The sequence below is a fragment of the Theropithecus gelada genome, chromosome 9 (assembly GCF_003255815.1).
Source record: "Theropithecus gelada isolate Dixy chromosome 9, Tgel_1.0, whole genome shotgun sequence".
NCBI classification, from domain to species: domain Eukaryota; kingdom Metazoa; phylum Chordata; class Mammalia; order Primates; family Cercopithecidae; genus Theropithecus; species Theropithecus gelada.
The window spans coordinates 60,203,724-60,229,243 of NC_037677.1; the positions used below are offsets into that span (position 1 = coordinate 60,203,724).

Consider the following 25,520-nt stretch of genomic DNA (forward strand, 5'->3'; position numbering starts at 1 on the left):
CTGTTTAGGAATAGGGTTGGAGAACCACTTAGGCTAAGTTAGGAAGGAGAACTAGAGTGGACTCAGTTGTCTGGCTTTTCTCAGCACCCAGTGTGTGGCCTGCTCAGGAGTTACATTTTTATCTCCTGACTGGCAAAGTTGAGGTGAAGGTCAGGGGCGGGTAATGTTTCACAAGCAACGGGTAAGGGAGTCCCTAAGTTCTGGGTTTGGAAACTGGTAGAATGATTACCTATCATGAGGATTGCTCTTTCCTTTTGAACTCCCCCACCATAGTGTCCACCTGACTGCAAGTTCGTTAATGCTGTTGGCTGTGATCTTGGGTTTGATTGATGAGGACGATTAACAGACTCATGAGTTCCTTATCTGATATTTCATTGGAGCATGGGACTTTTGAGGACTTCCGGGGCTTTCCGTCCCTTCCTCACAGAAAGATCAGAGCTGTTGCTGGCTGGCCAGCTACTCAGTCATGGGCTAGGAACTCCTTTCAGAGCAGGGCTGTTTTTAGCCTCCTAGGATATTCAGCCTCTTGTTGATGGGAGATTTGTTCCCCTCTATCATTTGCATATACTGCTCCATCTCTGAGCTTTGCTTAGAGTGAAGAATTTGGACATTCATTTGGGTATTCTAAGAAAAGGAAAGGGAACAAGCTGTGAAGCCAAGGTAAAGGACTTAGCTTGTAGATTCTCCTACAGGAGGCTTTTTTTCTTTTCTTTTTTTTTTGAGAACAGATTATCCAATAAGCAGGAGGTAAGAGAGATGGGATGGGGAGGAAAATGGATTAATGACACAGTTTCAGAAGGAGGAATAACCCACTGATTTCTCTGTCTTACAGGTAGGGGGGCAGAGTTTGAACTTTGCTGACCTTTGATGTGAGGCACTCAGCCAGGGCCAAGGGGAGAGCCTGGCAAGATTTGCAGCCTGAAGCCATGGGCCAGGGGGCCATGGTGACCTGAGACTAGTGGACTCTGTATAGTTGCCCCCTGCTTCCCCTTCTGCCTCCCCTACCCTATACTAAGGGGACTCATCTCCACCTCTTAAGGAAACTCCCCCTGAGGGAATCCCTGTCCCATATTTTCCTATCCTTCTACCCTTCCAAGACAGTCCTAGCCTATAGAACTCCTACCTCCCATCCCCTGAGGTGGTCCCCATTCCTCCCTCCCTTCCTCCCCCCGCCATGCTCCAGTTGTGGAAGGTTGTACGCCCAGCTCGGCAGCTGGAACTGCACCGCCTCATACTGCTGCTGATTGCTTTCAGCCTGGGCTCCATGGGCTTCCTGGCTTACTATGTGTCCACCAGCCCTAAGGCCAAGGAGCCCCTGCCCCTGCCCTTGGGAGACTGCAGCAGCAGTGGGGCAGCTGGTCCTGGCCCTGCACGGCCTCCAGTTCCACCTCGGCCCCCCAGGCCTGCAGAGACAGTTCGAACTGAACCTGTGGTCCTTGTGTTTGTGGAGAGTGCATACTCACAGCTGGGGCAGGAAATTGTGGCCATCCTGGAATCTAGTCGTTTTCGTTATAGCACTGAGTTGGCACCTGGCCGAGGGGACATGCCCACATTGACTGATAATACCCATGGCCGCTATGTCTTGGTCATTTATGAGAACCTGCTCAAGTATGTCAACTTGGATGCCTGGAGTCGAGAACTGCTAGACCGGTACTGTGTGGAGTATGGTGTGGGCATCATTGGCTTTTTCCGAGCCCACGAGCACAGCCTACTGAGTGCCCAGCTTAAGGGCTTTCCCCTTTTTTTACACTCAAACTTGGGGCTCCGGGACTACCAAGTGAATCCTTCTGCCCCGCTACTGCATCTCACACGCCCCAGCCGCCTAGAACCAGGGCCACTGCCTGGTGATGACTGGACCATCTTCCAATCCAATCATAGTACATATGAACCAGTGCTTCTTGCCAGCCTTCGGCCAGCTGAGCCCCTGGTGCCAGGACCAGTTCTTCGTCGGGCCCGGCTTCCCACTGTGGTACAGGACCTGGGGCTTCATGATGGCATCCAGCGGGTGCTCTTTGGTCACGGCCTTTCCTTCTGGCTCCACAAACTTATCTTCGTTGATGCTGTTGCATACCTCACTGGCAAGCGCCTCTGCCTGGACCTCGACCGCTACATCTTGGTAGACATCGATGACATCTTTGTGGGCAAGGAAGGGACCCGCATGAAGGTGGCTGATGTTGAGGTCAGTCTTGTTACTTAAATTTTTTTCTTAGAAGCTATTCACACTCTGGCCTGTCATACTCCCTTCGTTGATTCTGAGCTTGTCATAGGTACACTCCCTGCCTTTCCAGGCAGGAAGAATGCTACTTCTCATGTATTTCCCGTTCAGCCTGCGCTCCTGATTTCTCACGTTCCTGTTATTCTTCCCAGGCTCTGTTGACCACCCAGAACAAACTCAGGACCTTAGTCCCCAACTTCACCTTCAACTTGGGCTTCTCGGGCAAGTTCTATCATACTGGTGAGCTTATTCCCCTACTCCTTTAGCATATCATAGCTTGACCTGTCCCTTCACTGTCCACCTCCCTGGGCAGACAAGTTGGAGAAAAGGGTCAAGGTTTGGGGTCAGACTGCTGTGAGGAGCTAGTGGTGGGCATGAATTTAGGTTCGCACGGGTGGCTGGAGGGCAAGTTGGCAATGGGGCAAATAGAAAGTCTTACTTAGGCAAGGATCAGTAGGGTTGTCCCAGGGATGGAAAGTGGTCAGTGTTAATACAAAACAAAGGAGGGAACAGGGGCTGACTGGCTGTGGTCAGTGGTCAGCGTGTGGTCATAGGGACAGAGGAGGAGGATGCAGGGGACGACATGCTGCTGAAGCACCGCAAAGAGTTCTGGTGGTTCCCGCACATGTGGAGTCACATGCAGCCACACCTGTTCCACAATCGCTCCGTGCTGGCTGACCAGATGAGGCTCAACAAACAGTTTGCTCTGGTAAGACCCTTGGTTCTCTTCCCCATACTTTCTCCCAGCCATGCTTCCTTTTCTACCATCCCCTAATGGGCTACCCTTTTCCTACCCTTTGCATTTTTCTTTATTTGGAGGCTTCCCCACCCTCTTTACCCTCTACTCCCCAAACCTCACCAGGTCCTGGTGAGAGTCTATGCCATTCCCAGGAGCATGGGATTCCCACGGATCTGGGGTATGCTGTGGCCCCCCACCACTCGGGCGTGTACCCCATCCACACGCAGCTCTATGAGGCCTGGAAATCCGTGTGGGGCATCCAGGTGACCAGCACTGAGGAGTATCCCCATCTCCGCCCCGCCCGCTACCGTCGTGGCTTCATTCACAATGGCATTATGGTGAGGGACTCCCAATATAAGCTTGAATCAAACTCTCACATTTAGACAGCTTTCAACATGCATTGACCTATGTTCTCTATCAACTGCCAGTCCAAGTATGGGGTACATAATCAGGGGTAAAAAGGTGAAAAAATCTTAACACCCTCAGTAAGAGCTTTATTGCTATAACTTCAAACTGAGTCCTCTATAAATCCCAGTATCCTCCATCTACTTCTCATTCTGTCTTTCAAATCTTATCTGTTTTTTCTTTTCCCTCCAGGTGCTGCCCCGGCAGACATGTGGCCTCTTCACTCACACAATCTTCTATAATGAGTATCCTGGAGGCTCTCGTGAACTAGACCGGAGCATCCGAGGTGGAGAGCTCTTTCTGACGGTGCTGCTTAATCCGGTAAGGTGCTGAGAGGAAGGGCTAGAAGATTGGAGAGTCAAGGTGTTTGCAGGCTGGGACCTTTACTCCAAGGCTAATTCAGAGGTGGGGTAGGCTCTCCAAATCTGAAATGCAGGTACCCCCTTACAGATTAGCATCTTTATGACCCATCTGTCCAATTATGGAAATGATCGGCTGGGCCTGTACACCTTTGAGAGCTTGGTGCGCTTCCTCCAGTGCTGGACACGGCTGCGCCTACAGACCCTTCCTCCTGTCCCGCTTGCACAGAAGTACTTTGAACTTTTCCCTCAGGAGCGAAGCCCCCTTTGGCAGGTAAAGGTGGAGTTCAGTCTGATGAGAGACATGATAGGGGTGGGGTGTTTTTTTGTTGTTGTTGGTTTTTTTGATTTTTTTTTGAGACAGAGTCTTGATCTGTCACCCAGGCTAGAGTACAATGGCACAATCTCTGCTTATTGCAACCTCCACCTCCCGGATTCAAGCGATTCTCCTGCCTCAGCCTCCCCAGTATCTGGGAATATACGCACCCACCACCACGCCCGGCTAATTTTTTGTATTTTTAGTAGAGATGGGGTTTCACCATGTTGGCCAGGCTGGTCTTGAACTCCTGACTACAGGTGATCTGCCCACCTCAGCCTCGCAAAGTGCTGGGATTACATATGTGAGCCACTGCGCCCAGCTGGGATGGGGGTTTAAGAAAAGACTAGGCCAGGCCGGGTGCGGTGGCTCATGCCTATAATCCCAGCACTTTGGCAGGCAGATTACCTGAGGTCAGGAGTTTGAGACCAGCCTGACCAACTTGGAGAAACCCCGTCTTTACTAAAAACAAAATTAGCCGGACGTGGTGGCACATGCCTGTAATCCCAGCTAGCAGGAGAATTGCTTGAACCCAGGAGGCGGAGGTTGCAGTGAGCCGAGATCATGCCATTGCACTCCAGCCTGGGCAACAAGAGCAAAACTCCGTCTCAAAAAAAAAAAAAAAGACTAGGCCTTATCTGATTATTGGCCCTGGCTTCAGAATCCCTGTGATGACAAGAGGCACAAAGATATCTGGTCCAAGGAGAAAACCTGTGATCGTCTCCCGAAGTTCCTCATTGTGGGACCCCAGAAAACAGGTGAAGTATCCTTAGCTAACTTCTCTTGCCCTGCCTTAAACCCAAAGGATCCTTTTGTCAAGGAACTCTCCTCTCTCCAGGTAATCACAGGAATGAAAAAAGTGTTTTTAATTTTAATTTTTTTTTCTTTTTTTTTTTGAGATAAGAGTCTCACTTCTTTTTTTTTTTTTTTTTTGAGACGGAGTCTCGCTCTGTCACCCAGGCTGGAGTGCAGTGGCCTGATCTCTCTCAGCTCACTGCAAGCTCCGCCTCCCGGGTTCACGCCATTCTCCTGCCTCAGCCTCCCGAGTAGCTGGGACTACAGGCGCCCGCCACCTCGCCCGGCTAGTTTTTTGTATTTTTTTAGTAGAGACGGGGTTTCACCGTGTTAGCCAGGATGGTCTCGATCTCCTGACCTCGTGATCCGCCCGTCTCGGCCTCCCAAAGTGCTGGGATTACAGGCTTGAGCCACCACGCCCGGCCTAGAGTCTCACTTCTTTGCCCAGGCTAGAGGGAAGTGGCATGATCTCAGCTCACTGCAACCCCACTTCCCGGGTTCAGGCAATTCTCCTGCCTCAGCCTCCCCGGTAGCTGGGATTACAGGCAGGTGCCACCACGCCTGGCTAATTTTTGTATTTTTAGTGAAGACGGGGTTTCACCATGTTGGCCAGGCTGGTCTCGAACTCCTGACCTCAAGTGATCCGCCTGCCTTGGCCTCCCAAAGTGCTGGGATTACAGGCATGAGCCACCGCGCCTGGCCTTAATTTGAATTTTTAAGGGAGAAAAAAAGGAACTCCTTTTATACCCACCCCTCACTGATCCAGTCTCTTGAGGCAGTGATTCCTAACCCTGGTTGTATATCAGAATCATCTGTAGTGTTTTCACAAGCTCCACAAGTCATTCTGGTGCACAGTTAAAGCAGAGAACCACTGTTTTAGCCCTTCCCTTCTCTCTCAGACTTGCCTCCTATCATTGTCGTTTGGCCATGGGGGATTTTCCTACCCAGAGTGGTTATTTTTTCACTTCCTTCAAGCTTATGCTGTTGAGCGGGCTTCCCTCCCACAATGGCCTGTTCTTTCTCTCCCATTTAGGGACTACAGCTATTCACTTCTTCCTGAGCCTGCACCCAGCTGTAACTAGCAGCTTCCCTAGCCCCAGCACATTTGAGGAGATTCAGTTCTTCAACGGCCCTAATTACCACAAGGGTATTGACTGGTGAGACTGGGTCCCATTTGAATGTTTCTCAGAGGAACACTCCCTTCCCCCAAAATACCCCATTCCAGCTTCCCTCAGCACAGACTTCTGGTCACTTCACTCTGCATATCTTTCTACTTCTCTCTCTTCTGTGCTACTTCCTAGGTACATGGATTTCTTCCCTGTTCCTTCCAATGCCAGCACTGATTTCCTATTTGAAAAAAGTGCCACCTACTTTGACTCAGAGGTTGTACCACGGCGGGGGGCTGCCCTCCTGCCACGAGCCAAGATCATCACAGTGCTCACCAACCCTGCTGACAGGGCCTACTCCTGGTACCAGGTCTGCCTGAAGCTAGGGACACACAGGCTAAAGGCTGGGGGTAGCGGGTAGGGGGCAGTGACTGCTATGCTAGAGAGGGAGGAAGGAGTGAGGGTAGAGAAACTTACTAGTGCCTTGGGGATGGGTACCCATGCTGTACTGTCTGTCACCAGACCAAGCGTAAGGGCATAATAATACTGTCAAATCACTAGTCCTTCACCTTCCTTCTCTTCGTCCTTCAGCATCAGCGAGCCCATGGAGACCCAGTTGCTCTGAACTATACCTTCTATCAGGTGATTTCAGCCTCCTCCCAGACCCCTCTGGCACTACGCTCCCTGCAGAACCGCTGTCTTGTCCCTGGCTACTATTCTACCCATCTACAACGCTGGCTGACTTACTACCCCTCTGGACAGGTATAATCCCCGCAAGAGCCATCAGTGGGGTTCCCCTTCCCCTCTTCTTCCCTTCAGCCCAGAGGCTTCTTAGGAATATAGAGGGAACCACATCCCTGTCCCTTTAGTTGCTGATTGTGGATGGGCAAGAGCTGCGTACCAACCCAGCAGCCTCAATGGAGAGCATCCAGAAGTTCCTGGGTATCACACCCTTTCTGAACTACACACGGACCCTCAGGTGGGAGAGCATGACCCAGGGGAGGAGTACTCTATGGGAAATGGGAAAGCAGGTTGACCATGTCTGTTAGAGACATGGATTTACTGTCTCACAAGGAGAGACATGTCCCTGTGGGCAGGGAGGGGCATTGTGCATTTATGGAACTTGAGTTTCTCTTTTCCCTGCCACCTCATGGCCTCTTCCTGTTGAGCAGGTTTGATGACGATAAGGGGTTTTGGTGCCAGGGACTTGAAGGTGGTAAGACTCGCTGCCTAGGCCGGAGCAAAGGCCGGAGGTATCCAGATATGGACACTGAGGTAAGTAAAGCCAGGGGCTGGGGAATCCCTCTCCACTTCCAGGATCTGATTCTGTGTCCCACTAGTGTCCCACTTCTTACCATTTCTGCCTCCATTTTCTCCTGTCAGTCCCGTCTTTTCCTTACGGATTTTTTCCGGAACCATAATTTGGAGTTGTCGAAGCTGCTGAGCCGGCTTGGACAGCCAGTGCCCTCATGGCTTCGGGAAGAACTGCAGCATTCCAGTCTGGGCTGATGTCCCAGCCTCCCGTACCAGCAAAATGCCCTCTGCTTCCCTAAGGGGCAAGCCCAGAGCAGGGCCCACAAGGGGGATTAGAGTGGCCTGGCCCCTCCCCCTCTACCTCAGTAGCCCCCTGAGAAGGGAAGGGTATCCTTTTCCCATAGTTCTGGGGCGAATAAAGGGACTTCCTTTGGTACCCCACATCATGGTACTAGGTACCTTTGACCCATCATCTTGGGAGGTGGGGAGGAATGAGAGGGTTCAGGCAGGGTATAGGGGAATGTATTAGTCCAATGAGATTTCCCTTTTCATCCACAGCAGTGTATCTATCTATACCTGGCTATGGGAGAGACCCCTTGCTATGGGAGGGACCCCTTGCTATGGCCCCTTTAGTCAGGCAGTGGGATCTACCTGTGGCCCGGCCTCCCTAATGTCATTCACATTGAATGGGGATGAGGTCGGACAGTGGCTCATAGAGCTGAGTATGAGCCCTAGCTGTGGGCTAGAAATGTCCTTAATAAACATCCTTATTTTTCTGTTTTGTCTGCCTCCCTGGAGTGGGAAAAACTTAGACTAAAGCGTCAGTTTTCCCCCCAGTTCAAGGTTCATCTGCACATGGAGTTTGGAAAGAAGGGAAAGGCCCAGGTCGACTAGAGTAAAAAAGGAGTTTATATATTTATAAATGCCAAATAAATACCAGAGGCCACCCAACGCCCCCTCCCAGACAGGGCTGTCTCCCCCAGCCCTAGGCTTCTAGGGTCTGAGACATCTTGGCCCCAGGCTACAGCCCAAGAGCAGCTGTCAGTCTGGGCTACCAGGGAACTGAGTGAGGATGATCTGTCCAGCCAAGCTTCACTCCCCCTGTGTGAGGGGCCCCCATAGCCACAGGCCTGGGTCCCTGTATAGGACCCTACGGGTGAAAGACTCAGGGGGAGAAGGTGGCCATCTCGAGTGAGACCCGCTGCCACAGCTCCTTGGTCTGTTTGCTGCGCTTGAGGTTCTGTAGGATGTCGTTGAACTGCATCATGCCCATGGGCGTCAGGCAGAAGGCGCTGCGGGCGCTCCGGATCGCATTCACAAAGTCGTCGTAGTCCGCAGGAGTCAGGTGAATCAAGCGGTGGTGGATGTACTGGAGGAGGATGTGTGCAGGATGAGCACAGAACCAGGCCCTGCCTCCCTTCCCTCTGGTACAAGACCACCCAGGAAGTGCTCCACCCTGCTCCATAATTCTAGCTTGTCACCTGCATGTATGCCTGCTGGCAGCGCTGCACCAGTTGGTGGAAGGCCGGGGCACGCAGGTGGTTGTGGGCATGAGCGGGACTCAGCCGCTGCAGCGTCTCCATGACGATCTCCTGCAGCACAAACGGGCTCAGCACCCCCTTGGCTGCCCCCACACAGAACTGGTGCACGTAGTTCACTCCTGGGGGGCAGGGGGAGGGGCATGAGACGGGGGTGGCCACCTCTGCCCTAGGGACCCAACTTACATATCTCAGCTCTGGCCTGGCAGAGAGCCTCCCTCCACCCCAGGAGCTGAGGTAACCCTCCGCCCCCCGCGCACGCACACATACCCGACCAAGGCCTCAACTCTGAGCAAGAGCTAGGAAGGAGGTCTGGGATAAGGAAGGTGGGGGAGAGCAGGTGGGGGGGGGAAATGGTCCTAGGGAGGGGAGGTGTTACCCAGCTTTGCTGCCAGCCCCAGCAACCATTTGACATCATCAGTGTAGGGGGGGGAGCGGGAGAAGTTGTTGGGGTGATCGTTGTGTGCCCGGCGACCCAGCATCTCCAGTGCCAGCATTCCTGGGAGATAAGAGTGGGTACATGGTAGGGAGTATCCTCTTCACCCTTTACCCCAACCTGCCACCTGACCCCACAGCAAACAAATGAAGAGCTAGAGGAAGGGTCCTCTGAGGAGCCACTGGCACAACTGCAGGTAGGAGCACAGAAAGGGATGTCCTCTCACCGACACGGTAGGCAGCATGCAGGTGGTGCAGGCTGTGGGGACTGACTGGCTGACTGTGCGTCTCCTCCTCGGGTGGTGGAAAACCTCCGCTCACCAGAGGGCTGGGCTGTGTGGTCAGGGCAGGCAGTGAGGCACCCTGGATGGCTGGAAATGTGGATGCTGGATGGACACTGCTCACTAAGTGGGATGAGAGCCATGTCAGGAACTCAGCCCAAAGAGAGGCAGAGAAGATTCCCTCCCCACCTCCCCTGCCCAGTGTGCCTCCCCTCCATTCACCTGTTCCCTGGCCCCACAACTCACAGGCCACACTGGTGGGCAGTGGAAGCCCTGGCTCTGTGTGGTAGGGATGTACTGTGATGGGTGCCATGGAAGGGACGGGGAAAGACACAGCAGTGGCAGCAAGTGAGGGAGGAGTCACTGAATAAGGGTACTGAGCCCCCAGGAATGCAGGATGCACACCCTAGGGGCAGGGAGAAGAACAGAGGGCAGATGCCAAGTTCGATTAGGATGTTGCTTTCCTGCTTCACCCCCACAAGCTGCTATCCTGACAGTTGTTTTTTTTTTTTTTTTTTTGAGACAGAGTCTTGCTCTGTTCTCCAGGCTGGAGAGCAGGGACACGGTATCGGCTCACTGCAACCTCTGCCTCCCAGGTTCAAGTGATTCCCATCTCAGCCTCCCAAGAAGCTGGGATTATAGGCGTGCACCCAGCTAATTTTTAGTAAAGATGGGGTTTCCGCATGTTGGCCAGGCTGGTCTCGAACTTCTGACCTCAAGTGATCCACCCACATCGGCCTCCCAAAGTGCTGGGATTAAAGGCGTGAGCCACCATGCCCGAACGTCATTTCTTATTTTAGTTGGGCTGGGTCCCCCAGACTCCCACCACCTCACCAGGACTTTTGGACAGTCCAATTATACTCCCAGAGTACCCCACTCCAACCCCCTATGAATTCCCAGTATTTTCCCACGTCTCACCCCCCCCAGCAGAACACTGGTCTCACCTGTGGGTATGCAGAGCTGGGCACAGGGAAGACGGCAGGCCGGGGCATGTGAGGCATGGGGTGGGCAGGGTGAGCTGGGTGAGTGAGGTACTGAGGGCTACAGGGCAAGTGGGGCTGTAGAGCAGTGTAGGGGTGCAGGCCAGGGGAGTGGCCATGCCCCAGTCCTGGACCCGGGTACAAACTAGACCCCACCGAGATGACGGGCACCACTGTGGCTGCTGCTGTCACTGCTGCCGCCGCCACTGTAACCGGCTCAGTCCCTGGGCCCCCTCTACCCTCAGGCATACCCCGCCCAGCCTCCCCAGCTGCCCTGATCCCACTGGCACTACAGCTTGTAGCCCCTTCACGGGCTGTGGATGAGCCACCTGCAGTTTGCTCATATAGCCAGAACCACTGGTGAGCAACCTCAAACAACACTTCAGGGTACACTCCCCCACCCTTAGCTGCCTCTTCCACTGCCATGCAGGCCTTCTCCAACATGAGGTTGTCCTGGAAGAGAGGGGAACAGAGTGTTAAGGGGGAAAGGCCTTTACCACATGGATGGTGTTAGATGAGATTCCAATGTCTCCCTCAGAGCTGTCTCATTCCCAGGGAGGCATCAGAGGTCAGTGTCAATGCTCAGAGTCCGTTATCAGAGCAGTGAGTGCTTCACACACTGAATAAATACTGATCAAAGTCAGTCAAGACCCAGGTTATAGTCCCAGTTCCAAACTAATTTAACAGCCCCCTCCCATTCAAGTCTTATATGTATGAGGCCTTCCCTAAGTTTTCTATCCTGAGTGATGATCTTGGTCCCTAAACTGTAGGCCTCCATTTCCTTATCTGTAAAACAGAAATAAACCTAACCTTTTAGTTGTAAAGATGGGTGCAAAAGCACATTAATAGGCAAAATGTCGCCATGAGAGGACCAACAGTCATCTGTAAACTCCAGAATATGGGAATCAAGAGCTGGGCCCTTAGCTTTCCCATGCCCAACCTCCCTGCCCAGATACCCCAGAAGAGGTTCCCAGATTGCCCATAGAAATACCTGTTCCTTGCACTGCACCAGGGCCCGCTGGATCTCATTAGGGTTCAATGCATGGGCATGAGGCAGGCAGCTCAGGGCCAGCTCTGCTGCTGCCCTCACCATATTGGAGTCTCTTGCCCGTGATGCCCTGTCAGCCAGGGATGCAACCTCAGGGGGTGTCAGGTGCCCATCCCAGCATTCTACCAGTATAGTCAGGGCTGCGCTGCCTATCTCCATGGCCTGGCCTTAGGGGAAAGAAGAGAAGGGCAGAGTTGGGTTAGTGTGGGCACCACTGGGGTGTGAGAATAATGTCTCTTTATCAGATCAGTAATCCCCCACAAAGATAAGGCTCTTATCCCCACCAATTAATCCCCCTCCCATACCCAGGTCAGGTCAAATGATTTACCTGTAATCCAGGAAACGTGAGAAGAATAAGTACGTGAGAGCCAGTTGGGAGAAACAAAGTTGTGCAGGCCAAGGGCATAAAGCCCAATCTCGAAGGCGCAAAGGTGCAGGTTGCGGTGAGGACCCTGGTGGCCCCCTGAGGAAGATGGATGTGTGAAAATGGAAGTGCTGCTGTTGCCCCCTGCCTTGATCAGCACTGTCTTCGCCAGCTCGAAGTAGAAGTGTGCAGCTGCCTCTGATGGCTGATTGGGTACATGGGGGGCATGACTCTCGGGGCGGCGGCCCTTGTACCTGAAGGGGCAATGGGGTAGGGACGGGGGTTGGGGTTTCTTTGAAATGGGTATCCCGGTAGGTTGGGAAGGACCAGGGAAAGTGAGGATGCTGGGAGACAATGGTTGGATTGCACTAGGGATATGGCTCTGAGGGTGGGCCAGATCAGGGAAGATGGGGAGTTCTTCCCACTGACCTGCCAACTTCAACAGTCTTTGCCCGGGCTCCTCCACTGGCACTGGCCCGGCGACTTCCACTGGAGGATGAGGAGCCCAGGGAGTCTGAAGAAGAGCTGCTAATGCTGTCACTGTCCTGACCTCGACCCCAGGAGGTGGGGGCCCAGCCCCCTCGAAGTGGTCTCCGGCTTAAGGTCGGGGAGCTATCCGATGTTGTTTCAGGGGCACTGCTGTCAATGCTGGCCATGCCTAACCCCCCAAAAGAAGTCAGTCTCAGAAGTCAGGAGTCCCAGATGTTAGACTCCAACCTTCAGGATTATTCTTCCCTCTATGCTAGCCCACAGGCTGTCCTACCTGTGTGCTTCTTCTTAGGCCGTCCTGGAGACCCCCATCCCCGTCCATTATAGCCTCCACGACTGCCAAGTGCCAACCGGCTAGGAACCTTCCCTTCTGGCCTGGGGGTCAAAGCTGCCTCAGATGGAAGACCCTCACAGGGGGAATGTGGGGAACTCTCTAGGTGAGGAAAACAGGACGCTGGGATGAGCCCAGGAAAGGGGATCTCAACATAGCTCCACACCATTCATCCCCCCTGCCCAGTGCCCCCACCTCACCAGGCACATTCTTCTCTGTGAAGCCCTCAGTGGGGCCTGGCCCAGCCCCTGCCACACTCCCTGGTTGAGCAGGCCCTGCAGAGCCTGAGGTCAGTGGTTGCAGGGCCCCTGGGGCAGATGGGCCCCCGTGCTTTGAAGGAGACCTCTGGCTGGCTGTGGTTGGGCGGCTAGATGAGTAGAAAGAACTCAGCGTCTGTGGCTTATGTGTCTGGCTCTCTCGGTCCAAGAGTTTGTCTAAGATCTGGAAGACAGAAGCAGTGACCTCCAGAGAAGCAGTGACAGGATGCCCTTTAGCTCCTGACTTCTGTTACCTTCCTGTCTCCTTGAAATGAAATGGCCAACTGCTACATCCTCAGGGAGCCTTCCCCAGTTACAACCACAGGATGACTTCCTGGCTTACATGTCTTTTGTTTGTAACTTATTCAACCCCAACATATCTTGGTATCCTCCATTAACACCCACAGGGCAGAATATACTGATAGTCAATAAATACTGAAATAAGCGAATGAATGACTTTATGCCCTCTGCTTCTCTTCCACCCCCGGCCCTAGCACTCCTATAAGAACCACTGGTCTCCTCTTATTCTTTATGAGATGTCCCCAAGATTCCCTACTTACCTCCTACGGGCAGAAGAGCACTTTTCTTTTTTTCCTCTTCTTCTTTTTTTTTTTTTTAAGAGACAGGGTCTCGCTCTGTTGCCCAGGCTGGAGTGCAGTGGTATGATTATAGCTCACTGTAGCCTCAAACTCCTGGGCTCAAGCAATTCTCCCACCTCAGCCTCCCGAGTAACTGGGACTACAGGCGCGCGCCACCATGCCCGGCTAATTTTCTAATTTTTTGTAAAGACAGGGTCTCACTATGTTGGCCAGGTTGGTCTCAAACGATCCTCCCGCCTCTGCTTCCCAAAGTGCTGAGATTACAGGCATGAGGCACTGCACCCAGCCTAAAATAGCACTTTTCTCATTGTACTGGAAACTCCCTGAGAAAGGTAGTAAAATGTGCTCTCTTTCTCTGCCTGTCAAAGGCCCCAGTACCTCAGTCCCTTACTTTTTTTTTTTTTTTTTGAGACAGGGTCTCGCTCTGTCACCCAGGTTGGAGTGCAGTGGCGCAAACCCGGCTCATTGCACCTCTGCCTACTGGGTTCAAGCAATCCTCCCACCTCAGCCTCCCGAGTAGCTGGGACTACAGGCATGTGTCACCACGCCCAGCTGCTAATTTTTTGTATTTTTTGGTAGAGACGGGATTTTGCCATGTTGCCCAGGCTTGTATCAAACTCCTGGGCTCAAGCCATCCGCCCGCCTCGGCCTCCCAAAGTGCTGGGATTACAGGCATGAGCCACTGCACCCGACCCCAGTCTCTTACCTTCTTAAGCTTGGCCTGGTCGTCCTTGTAAGTGATCATTAGTGCTAATGCCAGGTCACCCTTCTCCCGACGTGTACCTTCACATAAGAGGGGATGTTCTGCCTCGCTCACTGTTGTCTTCATGCCTGTGAGAAAGAGGACCTTATGGGGATTGACAGTAGTCATAATTCCCAAGGCAGCAAAGGCAAGAGGCCAGGGTTCCCAAGCCATTAGCATATGAGGTAAGGGGTTCCCTTGGTCCAACCCACGTCACCTATAGAAGTCCTCATTGACTATTACATCCAACCTAAGCTCTGGTGTGCTTTTCAAAACCTTTATAACCAGGTCCAATTTGCTTACCCAGCATATACTTACCACTTTAGGGAAGCTGGGCTCCTCATTCTCATGAAAACTTAATTGCATTGTGTGTTTACTCACGGTGTTCGCTGGTCTAGGACCTACTGATTTTTTAACCCACATTCCATATTCTACCACTTCCCTTAGGCCTTTCCCTAGATTTGTTTTGCTGCCCTTACAATACCCAACACCCACAGCACACAATTTTTTTTTTTCTTTTTTTGAGACAAGGTTTCACTCTGTTGCCCAGGCTGGAGGGCACTGGTACAATCACGGTTCACTGCAGCCTCAATCTCCAGGCTGAAGCAATTCTCCCACTTCAGACTCTGGAGTAGCTGGCAGCACAAGGCATGTGCCACCACACCTGGCTAATTTTTTTTTTTTTTTTTTTAGTAGAGATGAGGTCTTGCTAGGTTGCCCAGGCTGGTCTTGAATTCTTGAGCTCAAATGATCCTCCTGCTTCAGCCTCCCAAAGTGCTGGGATTACAAGCATGGGCCACCACACCCGGCCATATAGCACACATTTTTGCCCTGAATTCCTGACTGTCTTACAGGCACTAGTTGGCTCACACACGTCACCCTGACCTTCCCATTACCATACAGCCCTTCAGAACAAGGCACAGGTCTCATGTCCTTTAAAACCTGAACCAGGCTTAGCTCATGGATGTGCTCAAGACGTTGACAGACTCACCCAAGGCAGCAACTGCTGCTTCAAATCCCAGCTCCTCATCCCCAGGTGTCTCGCTGTTCCAGTTGCGACTTGGGGGCCGGGAACCTGTGGGAGAAACCACTGTATAAAAGTTGGGGTAAGTCAGGCAGACAGAAGTATCATGCACAGGAAAAAAATGCAAGGGAACCCAAAATCCTCATCATCACAGACCTACCCATGAAGCTGCCTGATGGGTCCTAAAGGTGATTCAGAACCTTGGGGCTCTTGGTTTTTCTTAGAGAAAGCTACCCCTACCCCAGTTCCCCACTTACTGTAGGGTCAGGCACCATACCTGGAGCACAGAGAACGTCAAAGATGAAACTGGCCAACATGAGAGGCAACACAGGCCGATAGTCACAGAGCGTCCCCTCCCGAAGCTCCTCTGCCCGGCACCGCATGGTACTCATCTCGCTCGGACCCAGAGGGATCTTCTTGAGCAAGGCAGCCACCTCAGACTCCTGGTATGCCAGCTTCACCTGAGGGCACAGGAAAGAGCTCAGACTTCCAGTGTGTCAACAGAGATCAAGGTATAAGGCTCTAAAGAGACTGAAGTACAAGGCTGAGATGGAGCCTCTGACCTCCAAGGCCTTGGTAGAAGCTGGAGGCCTCTGCAGCTCTAAGGCAAACATGCCAACTCGGAAGGCCAGGTTGTGGTGCTCTGGACGCTCACTTAGCACTGTCAACAGGAAAGCTGCCTTGCTCAGGGTGTTGGTAGCCACCCAGGTCTGACGGCTCGTGGATACCTTGTTCTTCTTGCCCTAGAAAAGGAAGAAACACAGGAGACAGGCAGATGATTCTGACTTACCCTGGTGGAGGTAGAAGGAGGCTCTCACTTGGGGTGGGGCATGGGAGCAGGTTGGGGGTAAGTGGGGGAAGGGAAGGTAGAGGAAGGGGGTCTCTCTCACCTTGGCAGGGGGCGGCTCTACCTTGAGGTCGGGTGGGTTGGCTAGCAGATCCTGGGCAAGCTCCACGGTGAGACGGGAGGCCTCATTGCTGTAGCCATGTGCATGCAGGGCCTCAGCACAGGCAAACAGTACCTGGAAGGAGGACATGGGACCAGAAAGGTTGAAGTCCCAACTTCCAGGGGCAGGACATCATGGTCACTCATGCAGCCAACATTCCTTGAACACTTGCTACATGCCAGGCCCTGCGCTGCTCCACAGGAGCTCTGGTTAGAGACCCAGATACATAAACACACGCCACCGTGATGCCAGCTATTACAGGGAAAAGTCAATGGGAAGCAGGCGGGATATCTTGGGGCAGAGGGACAGTATCAGAGAGACTCGCCAGAAGAAATGATCTTTAAGATCCCTAAGACATGAAGAAGAAACACTGGCTAATGAAGAAGAACATTCCAGGCAGAAAGGTCAATCTGTCCAAAATCCTGGAGGCAAGAGACAGCCTGGCAGATACAGGAGTGGTTCAGCTGACTGGAGTGCAAAGGACAGAACAGCCAAGTGAGGCTGGCAAAGCAGACAAAGACCAGATCAAGTGGACCCTCATAGGTCATGCCAAGCACTTTCATTTTATCATAAGGGCAACAGGAACCCATTGAAGGGTTTTAAGCAGGAGAGTGATACCATCACATTTTAGCAAAATCATGTGGAAGCAGCAGGAAAGAGAGTAGACTGAAAGCAGGGAGGCCAGTTCGGCGCCTGCAACAGGATTCTCACAGTCCTGGTGATGGTCCTGACACTCCCAACTAGAGCTAGAAGGCCCCTCCCAGCTGTGGCTAAGGAGCACCCAGCCCTCCCTCCTTCCATCCCCTCACCTCCATGCGGCTCTCCTGTTCCAGCGGCTTCAGCCCAGCAAACAGGTCGTGCTCCTCCCCAGCCCCGCCCTCGGCCTTCTCTTCCTCGCCCCCAGCCCCATCCTGGGCATTCAGATAGTACGCCTGGTAGTCGTCATCCTCCTCTCCAACTGCAGGGGCTGCCTCTTTGGTTTTGGGAAGCCCACTGCCACTCTCATCTGTAGAAGGGAGGTCGTCCCGGGTACAGACATCTCCAGGCAGTAGGCCAGGGGGACTGGCAGAGGTTGTGGGAGGCTCAGGCCCTTCTGAGAAGTACACACCACCATCTTCTTCATAAGTATCTGGGGGCTCAGGAAGGAAAGTGGAAGGGCCTCGGGAGCCACCGTGGAGAGGACAGGGTGGAGGGCTCTCAGGGAATCCCCCGAAGGTGCTGGCCTCTGCGCCCAGGGCCAGGCTGCTGTCATCCAGACTCATCTCGGCCAGGTCAGGCTCCAGGGAGCTGTCTTCACTGCTCAGCCGTCGCTTGCTCCCGCCACCTGCTGAGCCCTTGCTCCCACTGCCAGCCCCACCCAGTGCCTTGGCTTTGCCCCCACCTGGACCCATCTTATGCAGAGCTTTATCTCCCCCTTCAGCTGAGAGGCGGCGGGGACCCCGCTGTGATGAGGGGACCCCCTCACCCAAGCCCTTTCGCTTGGTCCCAGGCTCCTTGGGCCGCACAGCTGGCTCAGCAGGAAGGGGTCGGGGCCGGTCCCGGAATTCCTCCAGGCCCCCAGAGCGGGAGGCACCTGGCCGAGAGGGCAGGGCCCGGGCCCAGCACAGTGCCAGCTTCCTGTCAGTGCCGCTGTAGGTGACACCGGGAAGTGGGTAGGCCTCTTCCCAGTTGAAGTAGCAGGCCTCCACCGCTGGCCGGAAGCCAGGGAAGAGCCGCTCCAGCGTCTTCTTGTGTTGGCCCCGCTTGACGTTCTCAATCACCTTCAGTTGCCACTGCCGCAGCTGTGTACACAGTTCCCGGCGCCTGTGGGAACAAGGGGCAGGAGGCTGCTGAGGGGCTACTGGGAAAGGATGGGCATGGAGTAGGTGTACACCCCAAAGAGGGGCACAGGAAAAGGACACAGGAACTACTTCTTGACCCAGCCCCATAAGCATCACTGAAACACTGGGGAATTTTGAAAATGGGTGTTATTTAGGGGAGGGAAGGATGAAAGCCTCTCAGAAAAAGGACTCATAAATCACTGCTAACACCAGTGCTCAGCACCTCCCATTTCCCAAGGACTAAAATCATGGTATGTCTCTGCAAACAAGGAGATGAAGGCTCAGTCTGTCCTGAGCTGGCCCAGGCTCAGTTCTGTGGTGAGCCTCAGGGGAGACTCACCGCTGGGGGCTGAGTGCAGGGTCCAGCACGGCCAGCCTCCACAGTGTGACCATCTCGTCACACATGCTGGCACAGGCATGGGCTGCCACCTCTGACTGCCCGTTGCTACGGCCCGTGTGCCCACTGGCACTGCTGTGTGAGGCTGAGGTACGTACGCTATACCACCAACCTGTTATCTGGAGACAAAGAAGGCTGTGAGCTGCACCTGAGAGCTCAGAGAAAGGCAGAGTAGCCCTTCCAGAGTCCCTTTCAGCAAAAGGAGGATGAGGTGGGGGGAGGGAGAGAATGAGCCACCATGGGGCTCCCCAACGCTGGGTGATTACCTGCTCATAGGTGAGGCACTGGTCAGTGAGGATTTCCAACAAGGGGGCAGCATTGCTGTCCCTCCGCTTGAACATCTCCCGCACGATGCTTAGCAGGTTCCAGACGCCCTCCGGCTCACGGCCTCTCAGAGGGCGCAGCAGACATGCCCATTCAGCAGCGGCTGGCGGCTCCGTGGAAGACAGATACATGGAGTTCACATCACTATAAAAGCAGAGGAACAGAAAACCATGATAGTAAGATGGGGCTCAATGAAACCTAAAAGGGCTTCCGGCCCCAAAATACAGAAGACAGAGAGAAAAGGACATCTGTAACAATTTTTGTTTTTCCTTTTTTGAGGCAGAGACTTGCTCTGTAGCCCAGGCTTGAGTGCAATGGCACCATCTAAGCTCACTGCAACCTTCGCCTCCAGGATTCAAGCAATTCTCCTGCCTGAGCCTCCCGAGTAGCTGGGATTCCAGGCGCCCGCCACCACGCCTGGCTAATTTTTGTATTTTTAGTAGAGATGGAGTTTCACCATGTTGGCCAGGCTGGTCTTGAACTCCTGACCTCTGGTGATCTGCCCACCTTGGCCTCCCAAAGTGCTGGGATTACAGGTATGAGCCACCACCCCTGGCCACAAAAACTCTTTAAATCTTTCTCTGCCTCCATTTCCTGATCTATCAAAGGAAGAAAAAGAACTCTTGCTAGGTAAGAGCAGACCACTCTGTGACTGTACAAGGTCACCATCTTCCATCGATTCGTTAGTGACAACTGTGTGCCAGGCACTGTGCCAGTTCAGGGAATAAAAGTTAGGGGTCACAGGCAAGGATAGAAGAAAGGATCTGTCATCAGCCTGAGGGACGCTCCCCCTCCACCACAGACACAGGTATGCAGAGATCTGATTTACCTGAAGACCACAGGGGAGGGGCCGCAGAACTTGTGCAGTGTCTTCTTGATGTTGTCAGTGAGTGTCGATTCATCTAGATACCAAGTACTCTGGTCCGATGCTGAGGGCCCTGCTGTGGGGTCTGAGGATGACAAGCAGTCAGTCACCTAGAGATAGGGGCCTGGATTCGCCTGACAATAGCAAGCCTTGAGTAAGTGGCGCTCTGCACTACAAGCTTGCTTTCTTCCTACTGCCCATCTTTCTCCCCACACTCACCCGGAGCTCCACACACTGTATTGATGGCTGTTGACTGGGAAGACAGGAGTTCGTCCAGGAGACGCTGAGCTGTGGGGAGGATCTGAGGGAGAAAGAGACAAAGGCAGGCAGAACACGGCCTAGGTGAACCCATGGAGGCCTGGGCCTAACAGGAAGGCCGCTATGCGGCCTGGCCCAGAGCTAATTGCAAGAGGGGGTGCCGACCTCACCCACCTGCTGAGGGAGCTCACTGATGAGGTACTGAGCAAACTTCTGCAGCTGGTCCCTCTGTAGCCGGGACAGGGACTCTGAGACTGGGGCTCGCAGGCAGACTGCAGAAGCCTGAAGGGGACACAGAGTAAAATGGAATAATCTGAGAACAGGCTTGCTGGAGCTGGAGCTGGGGGACAGAGAGGCAGAGTAGGGGAGGTGAGGGGGCTCACATTGTAGCCAGGCATGCAGCAGAGAAGGGGGGGATGGAGCGTAGGATAGGGCCGGGATAAATTGGGAGGGCCTCACGTTGTGGATGCGGAAGAGACAGAGTGCCACGACGTGGGTGCACCATTTGGCCCCAGCCCCACAGGTACAGCTGCAGGAAGTGACCCGGCAGCGGTCAAACATCACAGCCACGTTGTAGGCCCCTTTGGGAGGGACCATCTGAGGTGGCACCACTGTAGCACTCAGGTGGAACCCTGGGGAGAAATGGGGGTGTGGTCAGGGAGCACTGTCAAGACCTGGGTCTCTGCCCTTGACCCTGGCCCTGCAGTTATTCAGACAACATGCTCCAGCTTCTTGCGGTGTGTTCTTACTTCATAAGCCAGGGGATGGGAGGAGCAGGGTGTGCCACATGGCATGATGGCCCACTCACCTATCTGCAATGGGTCCTTCACAGCCCTCATGCGGAAGAGCTGATCCCCTCGCTGAAACTCATCTGCACTGCCATTGGCCAGGCATGAATACAGCCTGGGGGTGAAGAAAAGGACACAGCCAAAACTCAGCAAATAACCTTTGGCAGACCCTGTCAGAGACCACAATGCCCTAGGCACTCTCTCTCCGGGCAGGGGGGAGCGGGCGGTGGTGGGGGTGGGAATCCCAGGCAATCCCTCCCTTGTCTTCCTCTCACCACTGCCCCAAATACAATGTCTCCTTTGTTCAATGGGAAACCCAGCAGAGAGTGTGGAGTATCAGGAACCCACTTCCCACCATCAGTCCTTTGGCCTCACCGAATGTCCTCTTCATTCTCAGGGAAGCTCCAAAAAGCAATTCGGAGCTGTAGCTGCTCAGGCACCGGTGGGTAAACTTTCTCCACCACTTCAAATGGGATGTGAAATGCCACCTGCTTTGCTGACAGCTCCACCAATGGAATCACCAGTCCATCTTTGCAAACAATGGTTGGGATCAGGGGAAAGAGAATAGGAAACGAAAAGGGCCATGGTTTCTTGGCACTCATGCCAGTGCCACATCCTGGGCCTCACCTTCACTATGAAAGAAAGAGGAGACCTGGATGAAAGTCCTAGGGATCCCCCTACAGGATACACTAACCCTACCCTAACCCTTAAGGCTCCATATGGGAAAGGGGAGCTGGACAATCCCCAGCCCACAGCCGGCTACACCTAAGGTCTAGAACAGAAGATACCAGAGATATCTTAAGAAACTCCTGGCCAGAGAGGTGCATTCCAGGACCCTAGCAAGTAACCCTGCTCACATGGCTCAACATTGAATTTCCCATATTCCACGAACATTTTAAATTCAAATTACATGGTTAATGTCTCTCCTCTGGCATTCTTGCCTCCAATTGCTTTTTTTTTTTTTTTTTTTAACCATCTCTTTTACTCTAGATGACTGTAGGCCTCCAGCTAAGGAGAAAAGATAGACCAGAGCCTGGAAGGGATCTCAAGAAGCACGAGAGGCCGGACCACTTTTGGCATACCTAAATGATGACTTCCCACACTGGAAACCCTCAAGGGGAGAGAGTTATCACAGGGGACCTAGCTGCTGCTGCAACTGGAATCACCTGGACTAAGATAAAGGTTTTTACCACTCAAGGTTTTCCACAGTGTTTTAATCAAAAAGTAGGAAAAATAGGACAAACTGTACATCTTACAAAATTGCCAGTCACATTAAAAGATAGATCAGAAAATCATAGAATTAAAAAGAACCTTTTTAAAAAAGTTGACCCCTTTATTTTTTATTATTTTTTATTTTTTTATTTATTTTGAGATGAAATCTTACTCTGTCACCGAGGCTGGAGTGCACTGGTGCCATCTTGGCTCACCACAACCTTCGCCTCCTGGATTCAAACTTTCCTCCCACCTCAGCCTCCCAAGTAGCTAAGATTACAAGCGGGTGCCACCACACCCAGCGAATCTTTTGTATATTTAGAAGAGATGGGGTTTCACCATGTTGGCCAAACTGGTCTCAAACTCCTGACCACAAGTGATCCACCCAACTCGGCCTCCCAAAGTACTGGGATTACAGGCATGAGCCATCGCACCCGGCCAACACCTTTATTTTGCAAGTGAGTGACTGAAGTGGGGGGATTAGGGTAATATGGCACGTTTTCCCAGATTTTAACCTAACCAGGAAGATACCAATATGTGAACAATCTTCATCACCATGACTTCAGTTACTTCCCTCAAAGTGTGGGAGCACTAAGCCCCAATACTACCCACATACTCAAACATGAAAGAAGCCGGAAGGCCACAGAAGACCCACGGTAAAACTGCCTATGATCTGTGTGTGTTTGTGTGTGTGTACACAGGGCATATTCTCTAACTGAAGCTGAATGTCACCACTCCGCCACTCCTAAAAAGTGATATATGTGCGGGGCGCGGTGGCTCACGCCTGTAATCCCAGCACTTTGGGAGGCCGAGGCGGGCAGATCACCTAAGGTCGGGAGTTCAAGACCATCCTGACCAACATGGAGAAACCCCATCTCTACTAAAAATACAAAAATGAGCCGGGTGTGGTGGCACATGCCTGTAATCCCAGCTACTCGGGAGGCTGAGGCAGGAGAATTGCTTGAACTGGGGAGGCGGAGGTTGTGGTGAGCCGAGATCGTGCCATTGCACTCCAGCCTGGGCAACAAGAGCAAAACTCCGTCTCAAAAAAAAAAAAAAGTGATGTATGTAAATTTCTCCGTGTCCCAAAAGAGCACCAGAAATCTCCACAAACCAGTTTGGAAAACGAGACTCTTGGAAAGCCCTGAGTAGAATCACACAAATTAAACTCAACTGCTGAAAAAAGCCAGCTTCCACTGAGGACCAGGACAAAAACTGTGCCATGAGGAAGGCACAGCAGGCAAGTCCCAGCCTTGGCTTCTGACAGATGTTTGATATGGCCAGAAGCAAACAAAGCCTATGATCTAAACCTATGAACTATGGAATCTCTGGCAGGCCAGTTCACCTCTACTTTCCTCCGGGTGGGATCCCTTCTTGGTGCTTCTGGGATCAGAGATCATCACCCCGAAGCAAGAAGCTCCCAATGCATTTTGCAATGCGGTGACACGCCACAAGTGGTCACTTCTTCACAATCAGCCCCCTACCCACATTCTCTTCTGTCTACTTTCCGGTATGCCTTAGACTGAACTCAGTTAAGTATTCCCAAGTCAAAGACAAGATTCTTCTCCTTTATCCCATCTCTAAGGCAAAGGAGTGACGAACGATTTACTTTCTGTCCACAGGATCTCCCTGCCACAGAGCGCGCGCGCGCGCACACACACACACACACACACACACACACACACAGAGGTGTGGAGAAGCCAGCCCACCCCAGGAAAGCCGGAAAAGCGAGTTCTGAAGTCTGTTCTAAGCTTGGGACAGCTCCCAGTCGGGGACAGCTCCCGGCCGGTGACAGCTCCCCGCTCTTCCCCTGGCTGAAGGGAGCTCTCGGTCGGGGACAGCTCCTGGTCCCGGACAGCTCCCGAGCGAGGCCCAAGCAGGGCCTGCCGCTCCTCCTCCCCCCAGCTCACTCTCACCTCGCATTCTGGTACCGCCACTGCCACCTCCGCCACCGCCGCCAGTGGGGGAATTGGGCCCCGCTGACTGTTTGCGCCATCCCCGCCAGTTCTGGCAGAGGCTCTCGGCCTCGGAGATGAAGGAACAGAGCGAATCCTCCTCAAAACGGTCCGAATCCTCGAATGAGAAGCGCTCTCCGTCCTCCCACTCCGCAAACATCAGCTCCATGGGGCCCGCACCCCCCGGAGCCGGGTCCCCCCCCGCGGATCCGGGGCCTGGGCCGCCGGCCGGGGGTTGAGGGGAGGCCCGGGGCCTGAGGGGCGAGCCGGGGCTGGGGGTGGCCGGGGCGCTCAGGGCGGCCGTGCCGGGCGAGAATCTCAGGCCTGGGAAAGAGACGGAACCGGGCCTCGCCCAACAGCGAGGTGCAAGCGGTGATCTTGGCCAGTCTCCGAGACTTAAGGCCGGGACGAAGCGCTCGGCGGCTGGGGCCTCTAGGCGGCTGTGGAGCCGCCTCCCCCATCAGCTGATCTGGACTTCCGGCCGCGCGGGCCGCCACCACTTCCGCCCTCGCGCGCTCGGGATCCGGATCGGGTACGGGCGGATGTAAGGGACACGTTTATTTAATTGCTGCATTTGCTTTTTTTCCCTCCAGCCCACCCTCAGACACTGTAAGAGGAAGCCAACCCCCAATGTTATACGAAGCAACTACAGATCCCAGCAATAACTCGGAGTCCATAATGTCCCCAAGGAATAAACAGCCGCTATGCATGTTGGGAATTGTAGGCTGTCAGGAGAGGACAGGAACTATTGGATGGAGTTATTGTCTTAACTCTGGATAGGCCCCAGGGCCGCACTACTTTCTGGGAATCGTAGTCCAGAAGTCTGCAATCCAGCCCACCTTTTTATAGGGTCTAATTGGGGAAACATCAGAAAAGAATGCATTTGATTTCAGGAAATGGTTGTACTGTTTGTCCATACGGCCTTTGGGTCTACTAACTCAACCTTTTTTTGTGCCATGGACCCTTTAGCAGTCTAGGCAGGTTTCTGGACCCCCTTCTCAGATTGTTTACAAATGCACAAAACACCAAGAATTACAAAGGAAACCAGTTGTTTAAATACAATTATTAAACTATTAATAGAACAAATCTGTAACGTAATAATGCTCCTTTATTTACACATTAAATGACAAGATCTAGGAGGCAGTGTAGTAACTATCATAATTTTGAAGCTGGTCATCAGTATAAATGCTTTTTGAGATATTTATAACCAACTGTAACATGATATGAAAATACCGTGATTTCATATAGGTTTTGATAATGTTACTGTGGTTTGTTTTCCATAGCCCTGACTGAAATGCTAAATTTCAGTTGTAGTTAAAAATACAAATTTTCCCCCAAGTTCACAGATGCCTTAAGTGGAGTCTATTGACCTAGGTTAAGAACTCCTAAGGCTGGGCGCGGTGGCTCACGCCTGTAATCCCAGCACTTTGGGAGGCTGAGGTCGGCGGATCACGAGGTCAGGAGATTGAGACCATCCTGGCTAACACGGTGAAACCCCGTCTCTATAAAACTACAAAGAATTAGCCGGGCATGGTGGTGGGCGCCTGTAGTCCCAGCTACTCGGGAGGCGGAAGCAGGAAAATGGTGTGAACCCTGGAGGCGGAGCTTGCAGTGATGCGAGATCGCACCACTGCATTCCAGCCTGGGCGACAGAGCGACACTCCGTCTCAAAAAAAA

The 25,520-nt window shown here is 53.0% G+C and overlaps 2 protein-coding genes across 9 annotated transcripts; one reads left to right on the forward strand and one right to left on the reverse strand.

The window, feature by feature from the left end:
- Window positions 1-799: 799 nt before the first annotated feature.
- On the forward strand, window positions 800-7,970 carry NDST2 (N-deacetylase and N-sulfotransferase 2). Of its 2 annotated transcripts, XM_025396377.1 has the most exons (13): window positions 800-2,179; window positions 2,368-2,455; window positions 2,770-2,924; window positions 3,107-3,292; window positions 3,552-3,680; window positions 3,810-3,992; window positions 4,696-4,792; window positions 5,863-5,986; window positions 6,131-6,305; window positions 6,527-6,697; window positions 6,805-6,914; window positions 7,108-7,210; window positions 7,319-7,970. In XM_025396377.1, exons 1-13 carry the CDS (start codon window positions 1,175-1,177, stop codon window positions 7,442-7,444), a joined length of 2,652 nt encoding a protein of 883 aa, XP_025252162.1. In that variant the 5' UTR covers window positions 800-1,174; the 3' UTR covers window positions 7,445-7,970. The 2 variants fall into 2 exon arrangements, with proteins under 2 accessions (XP_025252162.1, XP_025252164.1); XM_025396379.1 differs by lacking the exon at window positions 6,527-6,697.
- Window positions 7,971-8,080: 110 nt separating this feature from the next.
- On the reverse strand, window positions 8,081-24,314 carry ZSWIM8 (zinc finger SWIM-type containing 8). 7 transcript variants are annotated; one of them, XM_025396371.1, is made up of 26 exons: window positions 23,805-24,314; window positions 21,052-21,205; window positions 20,697-20,791; window positions 20,348-20,520; window positions 20,063-20,170; window positions 19,850-19,931; window positions 19,595-19,715; window positions 18,708-18,909; window positions 18,385-18,560; window positions 17,034-18,027; window positions 16,168-16,299; window positions 15,841-16,020; window positions 15,555-15,738; window positions 15,245-15,328; window positions 14,218-14,342; window positions 12,856-13,096; window positions 12,599-12,757; window positions 12,265-12,493; window positions 11,800-12,089; window positions 11,415-11,638; window positions 10,388-10,876; window positions 9,666-9,849; window positions 9,390-9,566; window positions 9,107-9,226; window positions 8,671-8,781; window positions 8,081-8,558 (listed from the first exon to the last, which is right to left on the reverse strand). In XM_025396371.1, exons 1-26 carry the CDS (start codon window positions 24,010-24,012, stop codon window positions 8,098-8,100), a joined length of 5,703 nt encoding a protein of 1,900 aa, XP_025252156.1. In that variant the 5' UTR covers window positions 24,013-24,314; the 3' UTR covers window positions 8,081-8,097. The 7 variants fall into 7 exon arrangements, with proteins under 7 accessions (XP_025252156.1, XP_025252155.1, XP_025252161.1 ...); XM_025396370.1 differs by having other exon boundaries at window positions 15,245-15,343; XM_025396376.1 differs by having other exon boundaries at window positions 9,690-9,849; window positions 23,805-24,286.
- Window positions 24,315-25,520: the final 1,206 nt, after the last annotated feature.